The following is a 27235-nucleotide window of genomic DNA, read 5'->3' as shown; positions in this document are numbered from 1 at the left end:
AGCAGGGAAAGGATTTTGGTCTCCAGTTAAAAGAAAGGAAGAATAATCTTAATTGTTTCAAAATTAATAAGGAAATGAAATTCTTAAAATACAGCTTGGTTTATGTTGGAATGCTCTTTTAAAATTATGCCGTGACAGCTTAAGGTGTAGAAATGCTTGCAGAAAAATGGAATGAAGTTTTACCCGGAATGCAGTTATTACATTCAGTCTGAACTATAGTTTTTCGGGAAATGCTAAGTGAATGTTTGTTTTGTTCTTTTTTGTATGTAAGTGAGTATACACATATCTCTTATGCTCCTCCTCATTTCTGCCAGGACCAGAATCAGTAGCCAAGAGAAGCTGTTGTAGTATTTCACAAAGCCAGGCAATATCCAAAGTCCGTGACAAGAGCTTTCCTCCTGATATTTCCTGACAACAGGATTTTAAATAAACGCAGATAAACCTTGTATAAGTACCTAAACTTTAGAATGCTTATCTGAACCAAAACATCTCCAAACCTCTGGCATTCAGTCCCACTAGTTAGTGTTTGTTATACACATACCTCTCCACAAGAAGGTACCAGTGGCTATATTTTGCTGCTCTTCTTACCTCAATTTCTCAGAGCAGATGGGATGATCTTACAATTCCTTCCAGAGTAAGTGTTTCCACAAGTGCATGGAGCTTCTGGAGCAATACAGAGAAGAAACTCCTAGAGCATCTTCCTCTTCCAGTTCCCAGGCAGCATTCCCGTGACATTATGCCCAGTAACTCACATGCATGCCTAAATTTAGGGTCCACTTAGCACTGGCACAGTGGCAGATTGGTTTTACCAGGCCTGTTTTCAAGTGATGAATTGTTAGCATGTTTCAGTTATCTCCCCTCCCCTTGTTGTCCAAGGATTAGTTGACATCTCATGAGAACAATACAAAGACACTGTCAAAACTGGTAAAGGGAATTCAGATGGAAACACTTCTTTCTCAGTCTCCATTGAATCTTACTTGGATTTCCAACAGTGTCCTTGGTCCTTCAACACTTATTCAGAAATAAATCATTCCATCTCAGATGTTTCCTTCCTTTAGGGCAGTTCTCTTTGCTCCAGCCATTTCCCAAGAAAACTATTCTAATGTTAGGTTGGATTGTTTTTTCCCCCAGGAAATAAAAAATTTACCTGCATTTTCCATTCAGTAGCACATCACTGCTTTAATTCACACTTTTCATGCCCACTGGGTTCCTTCTTCTACTGCATAATACTCCACTTCTGCATAAAGTCTACAGAAAAAAAAATAGACTAAATGCAAAGTCATTTGCTTGTGTTGCTGATGGATTCTGTCACCATGCACTGCGCTATCTGCATATATCCCCATTTCATCTTTGTAAAGACATTGTAGGCCTTTGAAGATGAGGTTGTTTTGTATGCACATCTTATATACTCTGTATGTAGGATATAGTTCAAGACTAGTGATCTTGGGGAAAAAAAAATAGCATTAATTACATTCTCAAGTAACAGTATACAATAGCAATAGATTTTTCAAGAGTAAATTGCATTTGAATTCCGTATTGTAGTCAACAGTAAATCAGCAAAAACACTTTGCATTTCCTTGTGAAACCCACTGTTCACAGATACGGTCCCTCTTCATGCAGCTGATCTGTGGACACTTGTAGTCCTGTTACTGTTTCTAGCTAAAAAAATAAGTACTTTTAACTAACAGATGTGGTTTGTGTTTTACAGTGGAAAAGATCTTCGTAAGTTCTTATTTAATTATTTGCTCTGCCTCCTAATTTAGTTGTATACATATGTGGAGAAAACTACCTTCATTTATTACTTCAGAAATTACAGGTTTTGCTGGGTTTAATTATATATTTAATGTCCAACAATCTAAATGTGAACTACTGAAATTGAGAGGAAATAAATTTATTCAAGAAATGGGATTACTTCCTTAAATCAGAAATATCTCTTACCATAATATCCGTTTTCCAAGTCCATCATTCTCATTTACATAAACTTTTGTCAGTAATAGCTGTAAGGAACATCAGTGGGGCTAGATACAGCTGAGATGTGAATGAAAGCCCTGTGACTGTTTTTCTCAGACTTGACAAAGACTATACATCTTTCATTAGGCCTTTCATCTTACATTAGGCAGTGCTACTGGGAAATAGGAGGCATGGTCCTTTAATACCTGTATGTAATCATGCTCTAAAAAACTCTTAACAAATATAGATATTTCTAGGCTCCCTGGACACTCTGAATATTGCAACTTGAGAGCTTGATGGAAGAAAATTATGTCAGTGAAATTAATTGTTGATTGACCTCACAATAAAAACTCCTCAGCTAGGGATGTAGTCTCCTTGTAGTTTAAGTTATTTGCAGTAAAAATTCCTGCTACTTCCTGTACATCCTCCATACTTCAGTTTCTAGTTACTATGAGTAAAGACTACTAGAAAGAAGACAGAAGAAAGATTTTTTCTTTTTTCTGACAGTAACTGATAAACTTGATATATTTAACTGTTTTGGTTATATCGGGCAGAGTAAGCAAACAAACCACATTTTAGAACTTAGGAGAGTTATACATTGTACATGGAAATGAAATGCAGAAAAATCATGGCAGGCACAGGAAAATGGATATGTGGAACAGTTGTTGTGTAATGTGAGGCTGAAGAGTCTTGCATTTTGAAGATGCAGCTACAATCCCTAGTGTGAATCTCTAGAACATCCTGTTGGAGAGAGACAGACAGACTTCTAGGAACCCTAGAGATAGATAATAACAAAGACATTAAAATATACAAGACAACGAAGCTCCAAAGAAGCTTGTGGAGGATGCGGACTACTCTAATGCTGTATGCCTACTCAAGAAACCTATCATAAAGCACAGTCGTGCACAAAGGAATTTGTAGCTTGAATGCTAGTATGCCAGGGCTTTCAGCAAGGAAAATTAAGCACCAAAAAAACCACTGCAAGAAACATTCTTTAAAACACTTGCAAGGATTTTCTGCTACCTTTTATCAAGACAATAACATGGGAAACATATTGAACAAATCTGTTTAAAACAAGGAATAACTGGAACATGTCAAAAGCATGCTTAACTTTGAACACTGTTGTCAGAAAATCAGCAGAGCTACGGTTTGGGGAAACCCTGAATATTGATAAATTGCCTCCACAATAGGCAAAATAACTTTTTAATGAAACCACCATGGACAGACTGTGAAATTCACATACTCTATAAAAGTAACAATTTTTTCTATCAAAAATACACATATTTTGTTTTGGTTTAGGATGCTGAATGCTGTGCAGTAATTAAACTAATCCTTTTCTCTCACTGTTTCTATATCTTTTTTCATACAGAAGATTCTATTGGGAGAGCTAAAGAAGTGAAAAGTAAGTTTCTTAATTTCTCCTTTACCTTCATGTTAATTTGTGCAAGGGTTAATAGCATAATTGCTTCTTGGATCTGATGGCTTCAGAAAATATTCCTATACCTTAAATATTTTTCAGGTAAAGAAAAGACTTAAAAGCTTAAGTGCCTGTGTTTGTGCCATTTTGTATGGTAATAAAACCTGGCTTCTTATCCACATTCATAAAGGTAGCATATCACAAAAAGAAAACTGTATTTCAACAAAATACATCAATAGCTAAAGCCATGCAACACAAACTGAAGGTAACAAATTTGTCTTTTTGTAGATGAGTAGTTGGAAAAAAATCCCAAACATTTAGATTAGTTATTCTTGTACTCTTGTATTCTTTCTCATCAAAATGGGGATTCATCTCCCAAGGGCAAAATAAGAATTATAGCTTCCTCATCTCCTCTGCTGAACTCTCAATTTCCTAATTAATAACATTAATGGAACAAGTAATTAAATTATTGTAGGTTTTTGTAAAAAAAAAAATAGGAAAAACATTATCCTTATTTCTACTATTGTGCAATTGATTGACAAAATAAAGGCAATTGCATTTAAAAGAGAAGTAGTTTAACTGCAATTCTCCATGAATAACGAAAGTCCTGTAATGACCATTTCAAAGGTTTAATTCATAAAGTGTTATAAAGATATATCCTATATGGAGGCTTTCCATTGTATTCTGTGCTTATTCCCAAGTATGACTTCCAGGTTTTGCTATCGTTTAGTCAGTTTTCATAAAAGAGGCAGAACAAGGGCATGCCACTGAATCAATATCAATTCTTAGTTACATCAAGTTAATAGGCATAATTTCTTGAGTTAGTATTAGAGTAATTATCTAGTGTACATACAGGTTCTAGTTCTATCCTTAGTGCCCCATTCACTCTCTGAGCTATATCTCTGAATTGCTTATAGCAAACTCCTAAAAAAGTGACTAGCTTATCAATCATAGAACCTATTGCAGTTAAGGATTCCCATCCCAAAAATACAAATACATACATATGTGGTATATTTATATATCCAAGCAAAAGTAGTCAGCTGAATTTTTTTATTTCCTTTTTTAGAGAGAGATGAGGAAAAGAATAAAGCTGATGTGAAGAGGGCTACGACTGAAATTAAGAAGAAAGGTATGGTTTGAGAACTTGTATTATTGGCTTCATTCAGATTTAACTCCCACTCCTGGTTCAAATCCCGTAGTTTTTTATTACGTTAATCCTATACCTCTTGCTCTGTGTTGTCCTTGTCTTAGTTGCTTAGTCATTATTTGCATGTTACCACTTCTTCTCTATCTGATATCTGATGTGTTCATGTGTTTCTAGACTCTTTTTCTGACAAATAAAAAGTCCTGTTTCCCTATATAACATTCCCTATATAATAGCAGGACACAGTTATACTGTCATATGCAAAACTCATAGGAGATATCACTCAGTTCATGGTACCTCACTTTCTGAAGGTGGGGGAGATTTATTTATTTACTTTATAGAATGACAACCAAAACTTACAATAACCAAAGCCCTGATAGCCACCTAAATAGCATTTAAGATCATTAATTCCCAGGAAGTATCTAAAATCCACCAAGGTCTTGCTTTCATGGGAAAATATTTATGTCATTCATTATTTTTTAATGATCTCATTGCCATGGGAGCTTAACCTAAAAGATACCACATTCATGCACTGATGATTTTCACCTAGCCTTTGATGAATTATTAAGGGTCCAAATCATCCATAGTTGATGCATGCTGATTAATTTTCATTTTCAGCTGATTGCTCTGTGGCTAGTTGGGTGCAAGTTCTATAAAGAAATAATCTGAACTAAACTCCCAAATAAGTCACATTTTTTTCACCATGTGCCCACCAGGACTTGGCTGACTGCATATTTGAGTGTATGATTCAGAGTTCTAGCATATCAAATTACTTTCTTTAATTAAATTTTAGAAAAAGCAGCAAAAAAAGAGAAAGCTCATAAGAAGACAGCTGTCCCTGAAATTAAAAAAACAGGTAAGAAATTGAAGTCTATCTTTCTCTGCAGATAGTAGTTGACTATGTGGTGTAAGCACTTTCAGGTTTTAAACATTTGAGATAGGGGTATATGTGGTTCATTACCTCTTCAGAATCCAAGATGGACATACAGATGTAGATATAGATCTATAGCTCACATTATATTATTATATATTTATAATATGTTTCCATTGCATTTTTATATGTGTAATATTTTATGCATAATATACATACATATATGTATGTTCATTTATAATACATACAATTTTCAATTCTGTGAACTTGAGATTTTTACAAACATGAATGCTGCTGTAAGTAGTTTCAAAGGAAACTACTGGCATGGAAAGACTGAATGGAGAACAGGTTTTTGCATTATTTCACAAATTGAGCTTGTAAGTAGAAACATCAACATATCAAAGCTTGTAATCTGGTAGAAAATAGTTATCTTTATCCACAAGAATTATTTATCACAGGAAATATTTTATTTAAATATCTAAAAATAAAGTTAGTAAATGTCCTGAATATAATCCGTTGTGTTTCATGATATTTAACATTAAAATGTAAATTTCTCAACAAGATTAGAAATTAATATTCAGGTCTTGCCTACATTACAATTGTTGTAACTTTTCTTTCCCAAAATGGCAGTAAATTTGCAAGTCTGTTTAATGCCCAAAAGCAAACATATGTCTGGTAAGTGACACAGTCTGTGAAACAAGTAGAAACAAAACAGCCAGTTTAGTGGTTTGAACATTATCTTAATACCTACAAACACTGGGTTTATTTGCTGCTTTGTCAGGCACTTTATATAGAACCTTCTACAAATAGCCAGATGGACCTTTCTGTAGACTACACTAATGTCTAAATTCATAGAGAAAAGTTTAAAATAGGGTTGGAAGACTCAGGGCTGTAGGTACTACATCCTTAATGCAAATCTTTTGCTCAGTTATTTGATCATCTAAATGTGTTGAACTCTATCAAAAGCTGGAAGGGATGTATACCCCATTGTGTACTACCATAGAGGATTATATATGCCAGGTCCACTATGCAGCTGGTTTCTTTGTCATTGGGTCCTACACAGTCTGCATAAGCTTTCCTACTCAAGTGTTTACAGATAGGAGGAAAAATGTTAATATATCTTTGGTGCAAAAAAATACACAGAATGACACAGAATACCTTGGAGTACTATCCTGGTAGCCCCATTATTTAAATCTGCTTCAGTCTTTCATAGTAGAGAGTGGCACACTGGGGAAGGGATGGGGATGAAGGAAAACTCTTTTCCAAGTTAAATTGTATATTTAAATGTATAAACACAGCTTTAAAAAGAAAATAAGCTGACAATTCAAATATATTTTCTAATTTTATTCTGATTCTAAGCTTGTATTCCACTTCAGAGTACAGAATTGTAAAAGATTACATTTTGTGGCAGAGCTGCAGCATAAATCTATTAATATGTTCATCTTCACAAACTGTTGCTAAATCCAGTGAATCACCCTACCAGTGCTAGAAAGACACAAATTAGACAAACCGAGACATCCACACATTTCTGTCCTTTTTATTAGCTCCGCAAGTTCCTGCATTTTGAAGAGTTTACTAGCCTTTGTGTAAGAGGACGGTAATCTATAATACATTCTAGCTACACATGTTGCTGTTATTCCTCATTCAGCTTGCTCTTTGAATGCATGTGTAGTTTCTATCTTTGATTGACAGGATCTATTGTTATCCCTAAAAGGTTTTAAGCCTGAAATAATTACCACATTTGATCAGCAGAATATTAGTGTATAGCCTAGTTTTGAAATGAGGCACCTCAGTGTCTGATAGTATTTACATGTTTTGGGCAGACACAGTAAATGAACCTTAGCATATTTGAATCAGCAGCATAGGTAAGCATCCAAAAGCAAGAGTGTGTGAACAGCTTCCAATTTTCTTACCTTTTCCCATTAAAAAGCCAGGCAGAGTCCACCATACTAAAAATACCCCTGCTTTCAAATTTCTTTTGTTACCTCTGGATGCCTCTGATTTTGTCTCTCATTTTGCTTCCCCAATCTCTGCAATCCCTGAAGCTGGGTGTGGGGCATTCTGCCTCCTTGCTGCCACCCACACTTGTCCCTGTGCCAGCAGGCAGATCTTTCTGCCAGGAGCTGGCTGCCTGGCACCCTGGTCCCACCTCTTCTCCTCCATCCTCACATACTTTCTTCCAGAATACTCACCTCTGACAGGAAGCCCATTAACCCACACAGGAATTGTAGTGTGTACCGGTTGTCAGGTGCAAGAAAGAGTGAGGCAGAGATGTTCCATAAGTACTAGGTGACAAAATCATCTCTAAAATAATGCTCTGAGATCGGCACTCCCTTCTATTCCTTTTCATCTAACAAGGAATGCTTGTGATTGCAAATGCTGACTTTTTTTGCTGATTAATATTTTAGATTAGCTCTTTTGTCCAGAAGACAATTTTATGTCCAGTGTTACAAAATTATTTATTGCTCTCTATTAACTGCATCCTTGTGAAGTATTTGTTTATTTGCATGCCAGATCACTTATTCTCTATTCCTCTCTTCATCCATTCCTCTTTTCCCCTCCATTTCCCCCAGCCGCCGCATTCCATCCCCAGCACCTGCCCCACTGCTGCTGAGGAGCAAGAGTCATCTTATGTGAAATGTTCTCAGTCTTTAGTACGGAGTGAACTGAATGATTCTTAATTAGCTTTTAAAAATGCATTGTAGATAAAACTACATTAATCCTCTGACCTTCAGCTCATACAAAAACATTGTGTTAATTGTCGCGAAAAATAGATAATTTCATTGTTACAGACTCAGAGGTCTTGCTTAAACAAACATAATTGTCAGACACAAGGGTCTGGTACAGCCACACTTCAAAATGTTTTATAAAAATCTATGTAGCACTACTTTTTACAATAGCACCACTCTGGTTAAAGAAGAAGCTGCATCTCTAAATCCCCATGAGCATCAGCAGAGATGAGCCTTTGGCAGGCTCTCCAAAAGCTCCCCATGGCTGGATGCATCAGTTCAGACTGCAATTTGACTGAGAAAGGGGACTCTGTTAAAGCTTTGGTGCTTAGCCAGGCATGAAAATGAATACGCAGAGACTAGTGTTTTCAGGTACTAATAGTTCACGTGCAGAGTGTTTCCTGGTGGTCCTTTTCTCAGAGCCTCAACAGTCTGGAACGTCTCTGCTCCTTCACATATCAGATTGCCAAAGAAATCATGTTCATACACAGCCTGTGTCTTTGATTGCTGCAAACTCCTTTCCCACCTTGTTTTGATTCTCACAACAAACAACCTAGGTAATAAGTGAGCTTATAAAGCAATAAAAATGTCAGCCTGGATCATTACAACGTTTCCTAACTAAAGTGCTGCTCAGCTGCCATTGATGATCTTGCCTTCTTGTTATTGCTGCATAATTTCAAATAATAACGGTAATAAAAATACGTAGCTCTTGTGCAGCATTTTTTGATAGTAAATCTTAAAGCCACTTTAGAAGGATAGTCAATGCCTTTCCCTCCCCTTGCCACACAGGAAAATACGACTGCAGACCTGTGACCCAGGCCAGTTGTTGATGTGGCTTATAACATTTTTCTTTTGAATGACAAACCAAGTCTAGCTGGATTAAAGATCACAACATTTTATACACTTTTATTATTCCCTTGAAAAACCAGCAACACCAAGCAATGCAAATCCTGTTTAGGAAGAAAATGTTTTTTCTTAAAAACATAAAGCCTGATTGGCTGGACAAGTGTTCAAGAATCCCTAGGCTCCAATCCTCAGTGACGAAGGTTTTAAGGGTGTCAAATGCAGGCACCACCCTGAGCAGCTCTGCTTAACAGAGATAAAGCAATCCAAGGTTTTACTGTGCACATCCACTCACCCCAAATCAGGGTGCTTGATCTGACTTGTGTTTTGCTGTATTGGTACTTGCATGCTCGCAATAGAGCATCCAAGACTTTTCTAAGGACTATTTTAGCCTTTGTATAAATCAGGGAGCTAGGTTGCAGTGGTTGTGCATCCAATGCTGTGGATGCATCTATAATAGAAGCAGAGTCAGTTTGGAAAAGACCTTTAAAACCATTGAGTATAACTGTTAGCGCTGCCAAATCCCATTAAACCACATACCTACATGCCACATCCACACCTCTTTTAAATACCTCAAGGGATGGTGACGTCACCACTTCTCGGCGCAGCCTCAGAGAAGCGCTTGACAACCTTTTCTGTGAAGAAATGTTTCTTAACATCCAAGCTAAACCTTCTCTTCTGTGCAACTTCAGGCCACTTCCTCTTGTCCTATCACTTGCTATTTTGGAGAAGAAACCGACCCCCAACCTCACTACAACCTCTGTTCAGGTAGTTATAGAGACCAATAAAGTCTTCCCTCAACCTCCTTTTCTCCAGACTAAATAATCTCAGTTCCCTTGGCCACTCCTTATAAGACCTTTCACCATTTTCATTGACCTTCCTTGTACATGCTCCAGCACTTCAGACTCTTCCTTCTAGTTGAACTGCCCAAAACTGAACACAGTACTCAAGACGCAGCCTCACTAGTGCTTAGTGCAGGAGAACAATCACTTCCCTAGTCCTGTTGGTCACATTGTTTCTGTTACAAGCCAGGATGTTGTTGGCCTTGGCCACCTGGGCATGCTGCTGGCTCATATTTAACCAGCTCTCCTCCAATACCCCCACATCCTTTTCCACCAGGCAGCTTTCCAAACATTCTTCCCCAAGCCTCTAGCATTGTCTAGGGTTGTTGTGACCAAAGTGTAGGACCTGGCACTTGGCCTTTTTGAAACTCATACCATTGTCCTCGGCACATTGATCCAGCCAACCCAGATCCTTCTCTAAAGCCTTTCTACTTTCAAGTAGAAAAACATTCCCACCCAGTTTGATGCTATCTGCACACTTACTGAAGGTGAACTGAATTCCCTTGTCCAGCTCATTGATAAAGATATAACTGTGATAAAGATTTATCTACAACACATATGATTCATGCCAGGCAGTGTCGGCAGAGGAGGGGAGTGGTGGAGTCTCTCTAGCTACCAAAGTAAATCTTTGCCTCTTGAGTAGTAAAATCTCTGAAGGTATAAAGTCACAAACACTGAGGTACATTTTAATGATGTCAATGTAACAATCAAGTCAATTTGCTCTAGAGTCATGAAAACAAACTAAAAGCTAATCTTAGATGTAAAAATTGAAATCATTACTTTATTACTGCCACAGAACCAGGTTAACCATATTAGTCTTGCTATCCTGTCATCCAACAATTATGTAACTGGGGGAAAAGTGTATGTTTGGTCACATTTTAGAGGAAGGATGTTACATTACTAGATAGGCAAAGTGGAAGTGATCAGGCGAGAGCAAACAAAACCTACCAGAACCCAGTGATTTTTTTGTATAAGTTGTCACAGATGCATTTTCATCAGCTGTCTGTTCTTTGCTTTGAAAGCCAGTCATAATTTGCAAGAAAGCCATGACTTGATAGGAAATTGAGAAAAAAGACCATCTCACACACCAATAGTATGTTATACATATATTATACAGACAGGAAGCTAAATTCGTCTGATAGTTTTTGAATAACAAAAAAAATCTATTTAATTTTATGACTTCCTCGGATCAACCGTTAGCCTTGCAATCCTGAATTTAATGCTTCCCTTACAATACTAGAACAACTACTGACACCTGGTGGCCAATTATCTTTTTCTTTTATTCTATATGCCTGGAGGTTTGTTGTTTGCTTCAAATGTAGGTATTTAAAGGGTTTGCTGATGAAATTATGAACCTATTACTTATTTCTGTACACCTCTTATCGTATTGCTGTCATGTCTAGAATGATGTTTTGACATCATCCAAATGTGACATCATTCTCAGAATAAACATTTTGCAATGACAACATTAAGCACTTCCAGAAAAGTAAAAATTAATTAAAATATATCTTGTGACATAAGTTTATACTTAGAAGAAAATTATACTTGGCACATCCCCTGATCTAGAGAAGTATATGCATACCACACTTCCTGAAATGCTTTAGGTTGATCCATCTGCAATGGATTTTATTCTTCATCCGGGATTCAAATGTTGACCCCAGATTTTTTTCCTGATGAACAAATGGGTAGTGCTTGCAAGCATTTGTAGGAATACATCTCTGTTGTTTCTCAACAGCAGGATTTGAAACTCCCCACTCTGCATTGCCCACTTGCAGGAGTGTATTTCTAGTTAGGAAATAACTGAAGTGCTGATAGCTTTCAGCAGCCCTGCTTGGGCACTGCCATGCATCTTATGTTCCCTAATGTGATAGATGTCATGTGACAGATGTCAGACGATGGGTGATGGGTGCTTTCAGAAGAACCTCTATATCAGGTCTGCAAGTGCCAGTGAGTTGTAGAGGCTGTTGCAATTTAGCTTGCTTAAAAGGGCAAAATGAAGCTGTGAAGCCAGACCAAGGTATTTTGGAAGTGTCTGGTCACATACAGAAGACAAAATACTATTCACAAATTTGCTTGTGGCTTAATAAAAGTATGAGGAAAAGGTAAGAATTGCAGTGGTGAGGAACTGGGGTGCACGCATAGGTGTTATTGGATATTGTGGGTTGGACAAGCCTGTTTTCGGAATGTCTGCTGCAACATATAACAGGTAGTTTTGAGGGGTAAAACTCGGTCTGACAGCTTAATTTTTTTTTTCTTTTTATGAGGAAAAAAACACACTGTTGTTGACAGGTTGACCCTGTCCAGCATCTAAACACCCACACAAATGCTTGCTCTCTCTCTACCCTTCCAATAGGAAGAACAAAAGTGAAAAATTGTGGGTCGAGACAAAGACAGCTTAATAAGTGAAAGAAAGAGGAAAAAACCAAGTGGTGCAATGAAAATCACTACCTCCCACAAGCAGACCAACGCCCAGTCAGTCTGAGTAACGGCCACCTTCACCATATTTTTCTATCTTCAGTTTTTATTGCTGAACCTGACATTATATGCTAGGAAATTTCCCTTTGGTAGTTTCAGGTCAGCTGTTGCAGGTATGCCCCCTCCCAAACTCTTCCCTGCTTGGTGGGATGAGGCAGACTGGGAAAAGAGAAGGCCTTGATTCTATACAAACACTGCTCAGCAATAGCAAAAAAACCACTGGTATGTTAACATTGAGCCGCAAATACAAAACAGAGCACTATACAGACTGCTATGAAAATAATTTACTCCATCCCGTCCAGACCCAGTACAGGATCATATAATTAATCTTTATTTGCAGCTAGGTTTAGGGAGATTAGGAGGAGAGACAAATGTTAAAATTAAGTAACAGAAGTAATAAACAATGAGCTGCCTAGTGATTTCTTATGCAGATAAATGAATGTATAAGACAAATAATCAAGGAGGCACAGTATGTTATTAGCTGAGAGCAAATATAGGAACAAATTGTGTTAAAGTACAGACACATAAAAAAGGAAGATCAATCTACGGATCTCAGAACTGTGTGATCTGTCTCTAGGGTATGACTCACCAATATTCTTTTGACAGCTTTCTCTGCCAGACTGTTCATCCACTTGTACATTTCTGTAGGGTCCATGGCTCTGCTTGTTGTGTGTTTGTACAACCCTTACCAAAGACCCTGGCTCTCGTCTCATCTAAACTATGATTTCAATTAGTAATATTGTTACATGAACCAATAGCCATACACCAAAGCCTATATAAACCATCTAGTTCTCTTAGCTGACTGACTGGAACTTTAAGTTTCATCTCCTGTATTATATTCATTCCTGACTAATAACTTGTTCAGGACACTATTATGAATGTCAGGTCTATTCTGATTTTTTTTCCTTCCCTACTCCTCCTTCTGGATCCTATTCATAATTCACCCACTCTTCCCTGACATTTTTGCTTTAGGAGAAGCTTCTGCTTTCAGAAACAAGCTATGCATCCAGACATCAGAGCTGGTTGTATTTACTAACCAGCAGAAACAGTGGGTTAGGATTCCTGCACGGTTACCAGCAGTTGATGTTATTCACTCTTCTTTCTCGGACTCAGACAGGGTTTAGTGTTGTCTTTTGATTTTGATAACAATTTCCTGTTTGTGGGGCTTTGTACAACAAAATCACAGAAATTGGAAATGGAAATGACCCACTAGGTCATCTAATCCTTCCCTGTGGCAACGCAGGATAATTCCTTACAGAATATCTTCAAGTGCTTTATCCAGTTTAGTTTTAAATGGCTGAAGTAACTAGGCCTCCATCAGTTCCCACAGAAAATTATTCTACAACCTAATGCATCTCACAGTTAAGAAGTATTTCATTCCAATCTGCCCAAATTTTGCCTTGCTTAATTTTATCCCATTACTCAGAGTTATATTCTCTTGTGACACCCAAATATAGTCTTTCTAACCTCAGGGCCCAATTCCCCACTGCCTCATGTGCTTATATTGCCAATTACATTTACATCTGGAAAGTAGTCTTAAAACTGATGAGGTAAATGGCAAGTTGAACTTGATACTTTGTCATAAAACTGTGGACTTATAAACCTTGCAATAGGGAACACAGACCATGTGTACAATCTACACATCTCCTGTGTACAAGCCACTGAAGAGACTGGAACGCTCATGTCGGTAGTGTCCAAACTGGAGAAAGAGGAGAAGAAAAGGCATTCAAGTTATTTATAAATTAAGAATATTCTTCACAGAAATGAATGAAATATTCTATTCATGTTTTCAGAAAGAGGTTACTGTTATCATGGATACCAAGAACCTTCACAAAAAAAAAAAAAAAAAGATTGATTCTGGCTACTATAACACCCTAACACCCTTTAATCTAGTAGGAATGATTGGGAGCTGAAGCTGAATCCAGACTGAAAATGAGGTACATGTGCTTAACACTGAGTGATAAACTACCACAGCATAAGGTGGATATCACTTTCCCTGATGTCTGGAGGTGATTGTTTACCTAAAGCAAGATACATATCAGCTGAAAAGGTGCCTAGCTGAAATATACGAGCCTCTGACAACAAAGTGTCAAATTAGATAACCTGCTAGTGTGTTCTAGCTTTGAACATTATGGATGTATATCCTAGGAGATGCACACGATAAACTAAAAGAGAATGCAGTGGAGAGTCATTGCAGTGGTGCAGCTGCAGACAACAGTCTTGCAGGATCATTGATAAAAGCAAAAATTTCTTTCAGCATTATTTTTATATCCTTTGTAAACTGAAAACAACTGATAGTCATCCTCGAAATATTCAGTCTTCTGTGGAAAGCAGGAAAGCCTTCTTCTCTAATTGATATTTCCAGAAACCATCATGCAACAGATACAGCTATTTAGTAAAAATTAAGTTGTATCTCTTCAAGAATGAAACTGTAGTCACAGTGAGGGACAAGGCAAAAAGTCCAGCAGAGCAGAGATGTAAACATAGTAGAAAAGCAATTCCCATGGTCTCCATGTGACTGTTAAGGGAATCTGGTCCCGAAACAAGAGAAACGACAGCTCAGATATGTCCTACACTGAAAGTTTCAAAGCACTCGGAGGACTTTGAATTCTATGCAGCAGCAGCGACTGACATGATTTCAAAGATATTTAGGTGCCTAAAGATGTAACATGGCACCTGGTGGGATTTACAAGCACATCAAAGTAGGCCAGGCATGTAACTCCTACTAAATTTCTGTGAGAACTAATCTCCTAAACACCTCTGCCACTTTAGAAAAAAAAGTACAGAGGCTGTAAGATCACTGTGGTGTTTCCGAAAATATTTTCCCTTTTTGCCTGTTGAAAAGAGTTCTTCAGCTGAGATTGTAACAGTTTTTTTATGCCAAGACCAAACCAAACTCATGCCCTTCCAGGACAGAGAGTTCAGTCTTCAAAAGCTAGGAATGAGGTGAAATGCAAAGAAGTAGTTAGATACAAGTTTTTCCGACCTTGCTCTTGTCTTTCCCTCACCTCACAGTAACAACTACCTCAGTGTAAGGCTGACTTGCCATCATGATTGATGTGGTGACTCTGACGTGGACGACTGACCTCCCCTTTCATTTGGTGTGAATTGGCTACAGAACAAACTCTCCTTTTCCATCTTTGCTCACCTCCATATGTTGTGTAAAGGAAGCTCTAGAAGGGAAAGTGAATATCCACTGCCTGAAGCAAGTACTCTGTCCATTAAACATCAGCAGCCGTTTAATAAGCTTTAAGCACCTTTCAGGAGCCCCTTTGCTAAATATTGTGAGTGGAGCACTATGCTGAGTGTTGCTCAGCCCACATATGTTTCTTTGTATTTGTTCTTCTCCTTCTTTGACTGCACAAAGCATGGAGATGTGAGAAAGGCAAAGGAGCTAATAGATTGTGTTAAGATATGGTTGCCAAAGAATTGGAAAAGTCAGCCCTTTAAGAAATAGAGAGGAAAGGAAGGAGGCTGGGGCTTGTACTACAAACTCACTTTTTGATGACTGGGCTATTTTGCGTAGGCCAGACAATCTCTTCTGATGATGCGTTGTCAAACTCGTAAAGAACTTTTCTGGGAAATGTGATATAGAAATAATCATGTTGGAAGGTGACACACTCAATCTAAAGTCCACACAAGTAACGGAATAATCCGTTTGCCTTTCGACTTTCAGGTATGTAGAAGGAAGTACCCGTGCTGTGCAAGCAGCTGGGTGGCGTAGCCTTAACTGAAGAACCTAATTTATTGCATCAACCTTGGTTTTGTTGTTCTGGGAATTAATGTACTGTTTATTTTCCCAGTCACAGCCAGAAATAACAGGATTAGAATATGTTTATGCCTCAAACAACACAAAGTTAATCTTTTTAATGAAGGAAAACAGTTCTGTGCCTTGAAAATAAAAGGCATATCTGAGTCATCAGGCCTAATATTTAGAATAATTATTCTATGTGAAACATCCGTGCAGACACATCATCCAGGTTGCAACAACATACCTATGCAGTGCTATCTGTTTTCTGCTGTCACTCAATGGACAAGTTGAAGGCTTAACCCACAGTTAAAACGTGACAGAAAGAATCTTCAGAATTTGGGATCAGGCTGATTTTCTCTTTTCTTTTACCTCACACTTAGAAATAAAAAGCAGCTTTTTTTTCCCTTGACCTTGAAATCAAGCTTTAAAAGCTTTTATACATTTTAATGGACATATATTTGTTTAAGACTTCCATATCAGTTATTTAAAAATATATTTCAGTCTTTGGATGCCTTTCCCCTAGAAAGGTGGATAGACCAGAGGTACTCCTGACCTATAACAGAGGATCCTTTATGCTTCACTGTTCATTACCATTTTTAACCTTTCAGCAAATATTCCAAACAGATATACCTGTTCTCTTGATCTGTTTTTCAAGAAGCAAGAGCTAACTTTGCAGCTTTGCTATATGTAACTCAGAGACACTAAGTTTGATGAAGCATTACTGAATGATTAGGGTAAGAAAATGGGCAGATGTTCTTGAGCAGAAAACCCATGCATACTTGTGGTTAGAAGTGCATTGTTTTTTAGCTTGATTGTAGTATGTTCTGCATCTTGTTGCTTTCTCATAGATTTTGCTTTGTTTACAAAAGTGTGATTGGAGTGGTGTGTCACCTATGAAGATAAATGGATGGACATGGCATTATTCAATATCTCCATTTTCATAGAATGAGAAAGTTTTCTGTATCCCTATTCAGAAGCATGAAAAATATCTTCGTCCTATTAATGTCTACAGACATCATCTACCCAACAGAAACAAAGAAATTGGAACAGGTTGAAAAGGACAGAAATATATTGCAAGGATGCATAGCATACCTACACTTAAATCCTATTTCATTAAAAAAAAAACTCTTGTGAATCGTTTGAAAAATAATGGTGCTGAGCTTTCTTAATAAAATTATAGAGAGTATATCCCCATGCCATTTCAAGAAAAGGTAAAAAATGCTGGAGAATATTTTCAGCTCTTATAATATTTACACAAATTCAAATGACGGCTTATTCCAGGAAAACTTCTCATTCTTAAATTTTAGTAATTAATGTTACTATCTGCAAGTGCTACACAAAAAGCATTACCTTTTTCCTAAATGACTGCAGCTTGTGTAATTAACTGCTCTTACAGCCTACTGTGTGTGGATGACTCTGATCTCACATCACGCTCTGGAGTTTTGATTTTTTAAACCACTACTGAAGAATGCAGAAGCCAATGGAACACATTTCCACCTGCTCTTCAGTGGGGGGATACTGAATCAATTTCAACAATTAATGAAGTAGAAGAGAAAAATCTCTAATTAGTGAAACTATGAATCACTAGTAGAATTGAAACTGGCTATTCCTAATGTTCAGTCTATTTCTTACTGTAAGTGTAGGTGAATCACTTGTTTGCTCACATCCTCTCTACTTGCCTAATTTTTTTACTCTGTTGAGTGAACTTTTTTAATGATCTTGGGAAATATGTCTGAGGTATCATTTACTATTTCAGCCATTCCTATTGCCACACAACTTTCTGGAAAGTTCTATGGCTTTAGGCTACTACTTGCCTCTGATGCTGTGCTACACAGGGCTTGCAGGCACTCTATGGCTGTGTAGAACATAGAACTCCTTTGTAAACGGTGATGGACATAGTGGTGTGAGCTGACAGTGCAGTAGGGAGGCAACACATGCAAGAGCTGGTGATCAGAAGGGACTTAGAGACATCAAAGAAATTAAGAAATTATCAAAAAGCCTGCTACTGTGAATTGGGAGGAAACAGAGACAAATGTAAGGTGAGAGAACCCTTCACAGGGAGTGCAAGGAAAAGCTTGAATATTTTTCCTGCTTCAATAGAGAATGATCTGTCTAGAGTGCTATCATTAATTTCATATTGTAATCAACAGAAGTATGTTAGTTAATTAGATAGTTTTTCATAATCCTAAAATTCTTTAAATCCCTTTATATCTCACATTGGTTATCGCTTCCGAGAATTGTTTCTTATAGTCCACGCTCATGTTGCTTGAGGAAACACAATTTTACCTTCCAGAAACTCCACTTCCTCCCATTTTCACCCATTAATATTGTCATCTGCAGTTTCCCATTGTTTCATGTCCTACAGCCTGCAGAGATTTAAATACAAAACCTGCAATCTGGGATTCAAGTCCATTCTAGTATGTGATTGTCAGCTAAGAGACAGAAAATGTAAATGGTCAGTGTTAGATGAGGTTTAGGATGAGAATTGCTCCTTTAGTAACTGCTTGACATTTTAAGTTTCCCTTTAGTTTTCCATCTAGTAAATGAAGTCTTTTATGATTTTCACCTAGTAATTACTAGATTCTTAACTAGTAGTTCCTCAGGGTCCTGGTATTTCTTCCAGATCAACCAGCACAGAGGTATCCTTGCATCCTTAACCTTAAGTATTGGTCTACACAATGTTTGATTGTGATATCAGTTACCATCAGTTAAGAGACTGTGGTTGCCAACTGATACTGAAATTAGTTTCCGATTGTAACTTTGATATTATCATCATGTTCTTTTGCAAGCTTCCAAGAAGAAAGGTCGGTTTAGATATAACATGTAAAATGACACTTTCAGTGGTGGGTAGAAGTGGGCTTAGGCAGCTGTTTATAAAAGTGCACCAAAGTTATCAACATACTTTCTCTGAAATATACCTTTATCTGAATAACATTTTGAATTTAAGAATTTTTGTATGCTTATATATTTGAGTGAGAGATTTCCAGGAAGAAAAAGCACAGAGAAGACTTTCAAGAAAGTACAGTTTGAGACCCATTTATTTCTCTGAAATACTTTTCATATATAGAAGTAATAGGTTGTGTGGAGCTGCTGAAGATCTGCTGTACTCAAATGTATCATGTACTCTGTATTATAAATCCATTGATAATAAAAGGTGTAAAAGTTTTGTGAACCCAAGATCTAGAATTCACTTCAGAGAAATGTTTGAAATATTCCATTTTGGAAGTTTAAGTTCAAACAACCACACTGTACTATTGCACTGGGGCATCCTTGTCTAACAACTTCTTACCAACCTCCTGGGGACTCACTGGAATGAAAGACACTCACTCTCTAAGCTTAGAGAGATGATTTTTTTTTTTTTTTTGCCTTGCCCCATGTGTAGTTTAGATGTCATTTGCAGTTGCTGTGTACTGCTAGTTTACTTGAAAAGAATGCTGATTGAAGCCTGAGGAAAAGATAGACCTATATGCTAAAAAAGAGACAAAAGAATTGCTTTGCTGCTCTACTGATATACATCTGTGCTGGCTGCCAAATACTCATTCCCAGTTTGAATTCAAAATTGATCCTTTTAGCCTGTACACAAAAGAACAAAGTCAGATCATGTTTGATCAAGTATATGGTAGTTTTTAATGAATTTTCTTTTTTAAAATTCATCATACTTTAATGTTTTCCAAGACTCAGTGAAAGAAAAACTGAACAGGTTTTCACTGGGGAAGAGGAGAGCTACAACCATGCTTGCTTTTTGAGAATACAGACCAGAGTACAACTGTCTTCAAATATCTCCTGAGAATAACCATAAAAAGAAAAGGGTGCATCACAGTCCGCCACAGCTAACAAATTATTTCATTAACTATAGTGCTCAGCCTGTTAAAGCCTGTTTCATGTGTTTTAAAAAAGCCCATGGTTAGCATTGTCAGAGGTATCCAAAAACTTCAGATTGCTCAGTATTTGGGTGGCTCACATAAGCCTTTTAAGGAGACCTGAGTGTGAAACATATCAACAGCTTTTGGAAAATTAACTGTTTCGGATAGGGCATGAAATTACCAAAAGCATTGATTTTGGAGTTTTATCTGTTATAATAAGTCTATTAAAGGGGTTCTTTTATTGCCTTATATTGTGTCACAGTTTAGGTTGCTTTTCTTGAACATAAAATTTATTCCCTGTTGTTGAATATGAAATAGTTCTGTCATCTATACTAAGGACAGTCAAAGAGCTTTTGACTGTACTACTCATCAAGGCTGCTAGAGTGCCCAGACTGATATTTGTGTGTTATATGAGCCCTAATTGAGTTACTTGGCTTCCAAGATGTGTAGGCATCATCCTCGTGTCGTACGCTTGCCTTTCCTGTTGCCAGATTGCAGATGTAAAGTTTTAATAAGAAAATAGCCTAAAGCTCAGGAGATTATACTTCCCATGCTGATTGGCAAAGATATGCTTAGGATAACGTGCATATGTTGCCCAATACTGGTGTTCAAAAAAAAAAAGATAATTTCTTCTAGAAATTCCTCCTATCTAACCTGAAAAAAAAAGACCCACCAAGAGCTTGTTGCTGTTGTTTTTAAGAAAAAGACATAATCACAGTAAAAACCTTATATAATATAAGCTGCATTCCCCAGCCACACTCCTGTAGTTAAAAAATTAAACCCTAGATCTGTGCAAAACAAAAATGAATGAGGCAAAATGCTCATTGATTTAAATTATACTAATATACCTCATTGTTCCCTTCATTTTTGTTACCCTTTTCATCTGAGTTGTTTAGTTATATGTTATTTGTGACTTATAACAGGTAGCAGCATTTAGACACTACAGAAGTCCTGATCAGTTTTCCCTCCTTCTGTGAGATCTACCAATTGTTCTTTGCATTTAGGTAATTATTTCATTGTAGTTTGAGGTGCCTGTATGTAACCACTGCATATCTTCAAAGGAACCTCCATGGTTTAAGGTACTACAAAACCAACTTTAGACAATTTTCTGTAAAACATTCCAGCCTGGCTGCTGAAGTATGACTTTAGAAATCAAAGTAGGCACCTTGCCTGGAAAAGAATAGCCTAAGAGTGAAAATATTTGTTTTCACATCATGTGCTATTTGAATCAGCTGTTAGTAACTTTTCTGCTCTAAAAAACACACACACACAAAAAAAAAAAAAGATTAAAAAAAAAAAATTGTGATATTTTCTTATTGATTAAATTGTCCTGATAATTACTCAGGATTTACTGTATGTTATTCTTCTGCTGACTACTTCCCCAGCATAGAACGCTATTGTCATCAACAGGCAGATCATCAGCCAAACTCTTCCCTCCACTACCAGATCACACACCAGAAATCCAAAGCACCAGACAGCCAGAGGGAGGAACAAGTCAATGCACTCACCCACCACAGTGGACATGAAGGAAGGAGCAAGCCGCCAAGCCATGGGAGATGGCAGCAGCCAGGCCATGAACCCAATTATATAGCAGGGACTCAGAGACAGGGGACTTCTTGAAGGCTTCAATAGGCTCCTTAGCCAGATAACATGGCTGAAAGCTGCCTCATGATTAATTTCATCTGAATGTGGTAATTATCATACTTTGAAGTAATGCCTGCAAAACATGCTTTCACAGGGGGAAAGCAAAGGATTAACCTAGAAACATTTCAGTTCACAGCAGCATATCACCCAAATAGAAATGTATTTTCCTCCGAATTTTTCAAGACTTTTTATTAGACTACTTGGTAGTCATTTGCATTACCTTATCTCATATCAACTTCTTCACAGCTATTTAGAGAGCAACAGAAACTGAAGCAACTTTGTATTATCAGTAATGAGATAGTCTTGGTTTAGCAAGCTACTTATTTCGGCAGCTTCTGCACTGAAGTATTTCTTGTATTAGTGTTTAAAAGCACTGTTAATTTATCACTCGTATATGTTGTGGGCATAAGCATTAGCCTGCCTATATTCTAGGCACACTGTGGATTATTAGAGAGAATGTTTATTTCCTCATGGGCACCCAGGAGAGTAACTTCTACCACTAATCTAAGCATCTTTTAATGTTCTATCTTACAGGATTTCCGTGAACCATTTCTTAGTTGTACAGTTGAGACTAGTGAAAAAGGTACATAGACCCCCAAGTATGATTACAAAAACGGCCACTTTTTGTACATAGCTAAAAGCCCTGAGGTAGAATAGCATGAAAAATTGTAATGGAAAGAGAAGTTATCACTGAGTGTTCCTGCCTACTTACATCTGCTTAGTAAAGATTCAAAGTCTTCTCTCAGCCATCAGAAAAAAAAGTCCTACCAAAAAAAAGACACAAAAAAGCCACCTGACCTGAAGCAGCTTAGTTAAGTCTCTCTAGTAGACTGCCTAGCCATGCTGTACTTTGATATAGCTGAGTCATTTTAACTTTATTTAAATCAACCAAGGACAGATCTTGCTTAGTCCTACATGGTCCCTAGGTAGGACTGACTTACTTTCTTCAGGTTCATGAGTGACTCCACATTGACTCAGTTATGATAAGAGTCATGCGTGTGCTTTTTTCACAAACATGAAAGAAATGCATTAGCTTGGATTTTAATTCAACATTGTGAAAAATTTGGGAAAGCAGGGACCTTTACTGCAGGCTGGATTGGAGGGATGGCTAAGATTCTCTTTCTTTAGCTGTAAATCTTTCATTTGTTTTGGCAAGTGGGAAATATGTGGGAGCTGGAGTTTTGGCTAGGTGTGACATGGAGACTCCCAAACTAGACCTCAGTTGTGTGGCTGTCAAAAATTACAGGAAGATAATGCATTTCATTACATATCTCTGTACTTAGACTCCTAGCACATCTTCCCTTGCATTTCTGCAACCTGACAACGTGCATGTGGTGAGCAACCATGGCTCAGCCAGTACATAGAAACCATGCTAACCCTACCACACGTTGAATCTCACAGATTACTATATTGAAATTAAACAAAAGTATTCGCATTCACACAGGTTTTGTTGTATTTACACTTCAGGTTAAATTAATGCAACTGTACCATGAAATGAATGGAAGTGAACTGATTTACTGCATCATTCAAACACATTTTGCAACAAGTTTCACCTCTAAACCACACACTGCCATTCTATCTACTTATAACCTTATGTTTTTATGTATGTGTTTTTTTCTTACAGATAAAAAAGATGCTGCTTTGTCCAAAGAACTCAAAAGTAAGAAACTACTGTGCCATCTCTTATATATGTAGTTTCAAAGAGCACATTTCAATAATCCAAAATAATATTTATTGAATTGTTGCTAGTGCAAAGAAGAAAGTATCTACACCATTTATAATTGAAAAATGACATGTTTAGACTTCAGTTGCCTCCTACTTTCTAAATCCTTCCTTATCCTGCTTCTAATTCCACACTCCTCTTTGTGACTGACAGTTTTACCTTCCCCTCTTTTCTATCACTGTCTCCAAAAAAAAAAGTTTAATGGGAAGGAAATGTCAAATGAGATCTCAGTTGAATGTACTCTCAGTGGCAGCAATTTTGGTAAATGGGCTGAGAAGAGCGAGTCCAGCATTCTGAGGTCCACCAAATTTATCTTCACAAATGCAAAACAAAGGCCCTGCCTATCTAGCTACTTCAGATACACTCAGGAAAATAATACTTAGTAAATTTTTCAAGGTTTTCTACATATTTCCCTGAAGGAGGGGTGAGCACTGTACGTAATTACAATACTGTGATAACTAAGTTAAGATATAATTATCTGCTGCAGGCTTTTAAATAGACGGAAACAAAACAATCCAACACACGCAAACTATAGTTTGTTTTCATTCTGTTTCACAGGACAGTCTGACACATCTTTTATGAACTCAAAAGACTGAGGAGGAAAAACTCAAAATTACATTCCTGATTTAGCCATATTCTTTTTTCTTTGTAATAACACAGTGACAGATGTGAAGGATTAACTATTTTTATGCATTCTGTAATTCAGATTGTGATTAAAATGATTAATTATTTCCTCTCACAATGTGGAGATGTGAATTTTAAGCTAGAGGATTTGCTAACCAATGTTAAAAATCCGTTATGAAAATCAGTGGAGTTTAGCTTATGGATATTTGTTTTTTTTTTTTGTAAAATACAGTAAGTTTTAGTATTTCCTAAGAAAAAAAAAGCAATTAATTAAACAATAGTAAAGAGTAAATAAATTCAATAAGCTAGCTAGGTTCTTCTCTCCAGGACTGAGAGTCTTCAAGCCTACTTTAGGATGCATATACCCTTCATCATTGGGCCTTCATTCTCCAAGCAAATGTTCCACCTCAGCAAAGAAAGGACAGTGCAATTGTTTCATGAAAAGACCAAGAACTATATTTAAGTGGACAGAGAAAGTCTGTTTCTCTCCTAGAACCCAACAGTTCTTCCAAGCACATGATCAAACATGGTAATACTTCTCCATTCCTCAGGGTGGAGAGAGATTGCCAGTGTAGCCGTGTCTCTGAATGTACTTTGCAGGAGTAGCCCAATTTCACCTTTTCTCATCCATGATAGATTCAGATTAGGAGCAAGGATGCCACCCTGAAGAGCTGTGGGATCCAGAGCAATGAATCCTCTCCAGCTGCAATAGGCTGGCTCAGGATGTTCAGCTCTGATAGCTGCAAGATCCCAGTCCATAGCTGCTGCCTGAGGGCCAAGGCCATACTCAAATCACTAGACACCTGCTTTGCTCTGTTTTGCCAATAGATATTGAATCACTAAACAGAAAACCTTGAAAGAATTGATTTAGTGCCTAATAGCAAGAGCTGACTAACCCTTCAGATAGCTATTTTGATGGTGCCTTTGAGTTTATTGTAGGTAATTAAGATCTTTTCTCTTTGGGTGATCTCTTTGTCTAATTCTTCAGTGAAAAAATTGCTCCAGGCTGTTTCCTCTGGTTTCCGTCTTTTTTAAATGCTTTGTAGTAATTGGTTTAATTTTTTTCTCTTTCTTTGTTTTCTAAGAGACAGGAAAAGTTCCTGCAGCCAAACCAGCTACCAAAAAAGCAGCAACACCAGGTAAAGGGGTAAAATGTTCACATTCAGTGTTTTTTTTTAATTCTTGGACCAGTTTACTGCAGCATAGCACCATCTGCTGGATTATACAAAAGCCACTGTTTTGGGGGTCTTTGATTGCTCTAAATTACTGTGATAATGTGCATGGGAGATTTTTGCTAAGAACAAAAGTATTTTGCATTGATCTCTAATGTTATGGTTGCTTCTTGCCCTCCCATGGCAACTATCAGATGCCATTCTGCAGGGCCTGAGATAAAAATAAAAAAAAAATGAACCCAAACATAAAGATTGATTCTAAAAGCAGTATTTAAATAAATGAGTTTCAAGGGGATGTGATTTTAAGTGCTGATCTCACAGGATATTTTAAAAAAATGGAAGTTTTAGATAACCATAAATATGCACTGAGAAGAAAAGCAGACTTTTTAAAAATAAATAATAGTGTAATTTCCTAACTGAATTTAGACTGGATTGTAAAAAATATACTTTTTATTGATTACTTATGTCTTCTGCTTCTCCCATCTTCAAAAATGCCATATCATATTTCTCCTTAATTTAAATTTAATTTAAATTGCAATTAGTAACAATCTAGATAGTCAGGATATTTGTAGTTCTATTACACTTTTTAAAAATAATGATTATTAATTAGCTAACAAAAAAAAAAAAAAAAGTGAAAATGTGATCAATGTAAAACCATAATGTTATCCTGCTCTAAAGTATGGCAGCCAGTGGTGCACAAGGCTCCGTGCTGACGAGCAGTGCCTCGTGCTGGCGTCACAGGCACGGCCAGCCTGCTCCCTCTGATGCTTCTTGCCTACAGCTGATCATGCTGTGTGTGGCTATGTGCCTCTACATGGATCTGGGATCGTCTTTTTTTCTCCTTTTTTTCTTTCCTTACTCTTGTTTTCTGTCTGTCTGTCTTTAATTCAGACCTTTGAATCTCAGAGGTCTCCTCTACCAAATAAGAGAGTGATAAATTACATCAGTTAGGGGAGACTGAGAATTAGGCAAGGATCAGTGCAAGCCAGGAACATCTTCAGTTGCCTCTACCACAAAAGGACTTGCAGCTTGAAATTACAGTCTATACAGGCTGTCGTAGGGCATGTTGTACAGCTGTACGATACAATGTGTGAATCTGGCCTAAGAATCACCATTTCCCCTCCAATGCCTCCAGTCCCTGCCTGCTGTGGTTTTTTGATGCTGTGTCCAGTTGTGTTAACACAACTGGAAGAACAGTGTAAACCACATCATTGCCATGGCTTAGAGCTAAAAACTGTCCTAGAAATGTGTGTGTGTGTGGCGGGGTGTTCAGTCTGGATTATTTCCATAAATCTAGTTCCACAAACATCTATATCCTTGTAACTGATAATTTCTTAAAGCAGCTTTCTTGCAAAAGTGTGTTGTATAGGTAGACCCTTAGATGTCTCAACAGAACACTGCAGAAATCATTATGTTAGAACCATACGTTTATAATTAATTCATTCCACCTGTTTGCCTCCAATGTTTGTTTTCATGTTTGAAAAATATTCCAATGAGTCTGCTTGTTGGCAAGAATAGTTATGACAGTACTCTATTTAAGATTAAAAAAAGTAAGACAAGGGAAATTGGCATGGCTTCTGATAGAAAAATAAAATTAGTTCATCTGTTCTGGCACATTTTTTAATATCTAGGTTGCCTTAAAAGTGATAAAGAGCAGTAGGCTTTGACTTCTACATTTTTGTTTCCCCCAGAATAACTCACCATAGCAAAATATTAAATATGCTTGTTTGGCAACATCACAACTAGACTGTTGCCTATTAGCACAGTAAATTAAATACATTATCCAATTTCATATTTCATTTTCTTCCACATATCTTATTACATCACAACCTGTACTCCAGAATTACTAAAGCTGAAGATTTAGTCATATTAACAGACTGAACAGACTGAGAGCACAGCTGGTCATCTTCCAGTGCTTCCACATCACATATGTTCCTGGTCTTCATGTCAGAGGTGAATAAGAGTCTGCCTAATATACTGTTCAGTGTTTTTGTCTCCATATTTTTGTACAGAGAAAGGAAAGAAAGTCAATGTGAAATTTGGAAGTCTATGAGAGCCTCTGCATCTGGAAACTGATGGATGCTCTAGGAAACCAACACGAATGAATATCTGATACTTGATTTTCAAAATGGATATTTTCAAATGTGGTATATCTTGGAAGAAATCAACTCTCTGGCAGCCATTGAA

The 27235-nt window shown here is 37.2% G+C and overlaps 1 protein-coding gene across 1 annotated transcript in view; it reads left to right on the top strand.

Annotated features, from left to right (window-relative positions):
* TRDN (triadin) overlaps nt 1-25813 on the top strand; it is a gene marked incomplete at its 5' end in the record, with an annotated part of 62718 nt that extends 36905 nt beyond the window's left edge. Inside the window, 5 exons of the mRNA XM_008940858.1 lie at nt 4434-4496; nt 5305-5367; nt 23154-23189; nt 24962-25023; nt 25727-25813. Of these exons, the coding sequence (XP_008939106.1) occupies nt 4434-4496; nt 5305-5367; nt 23154-23189; nt 24962-25023; nt 25727-25813 (311 nt within the window). The remainder of the gene's footprint in view (nt 1-4433; nt 4497-5304; nt 5368-23153; nt 23190-24961; nt 25024-25726) is intronic.
* Nucleotides 25814-27235: the final 1422 nt, after the last annotated feature.

Source organism: Merops nubicus, unplaced genomic scaffold, assembly GCF_000691845.1.
Source record: "Merops nubicus isolate BGI_N331 unplaced genomic scaffold, ASM69184v1 scaffold7585, whole genome shotgun sequence".
In the NCBI taxonomy this organism is placed as follows: domain Eukaryota; kingdom Metazoa; phylum Chordata; class Aves; order Coraciiformes; family Meropidae; genus Merops; species Merops nubicus.
This window is presented reverse-complemented; position numbering and strand designations above follow the sequence as displayed.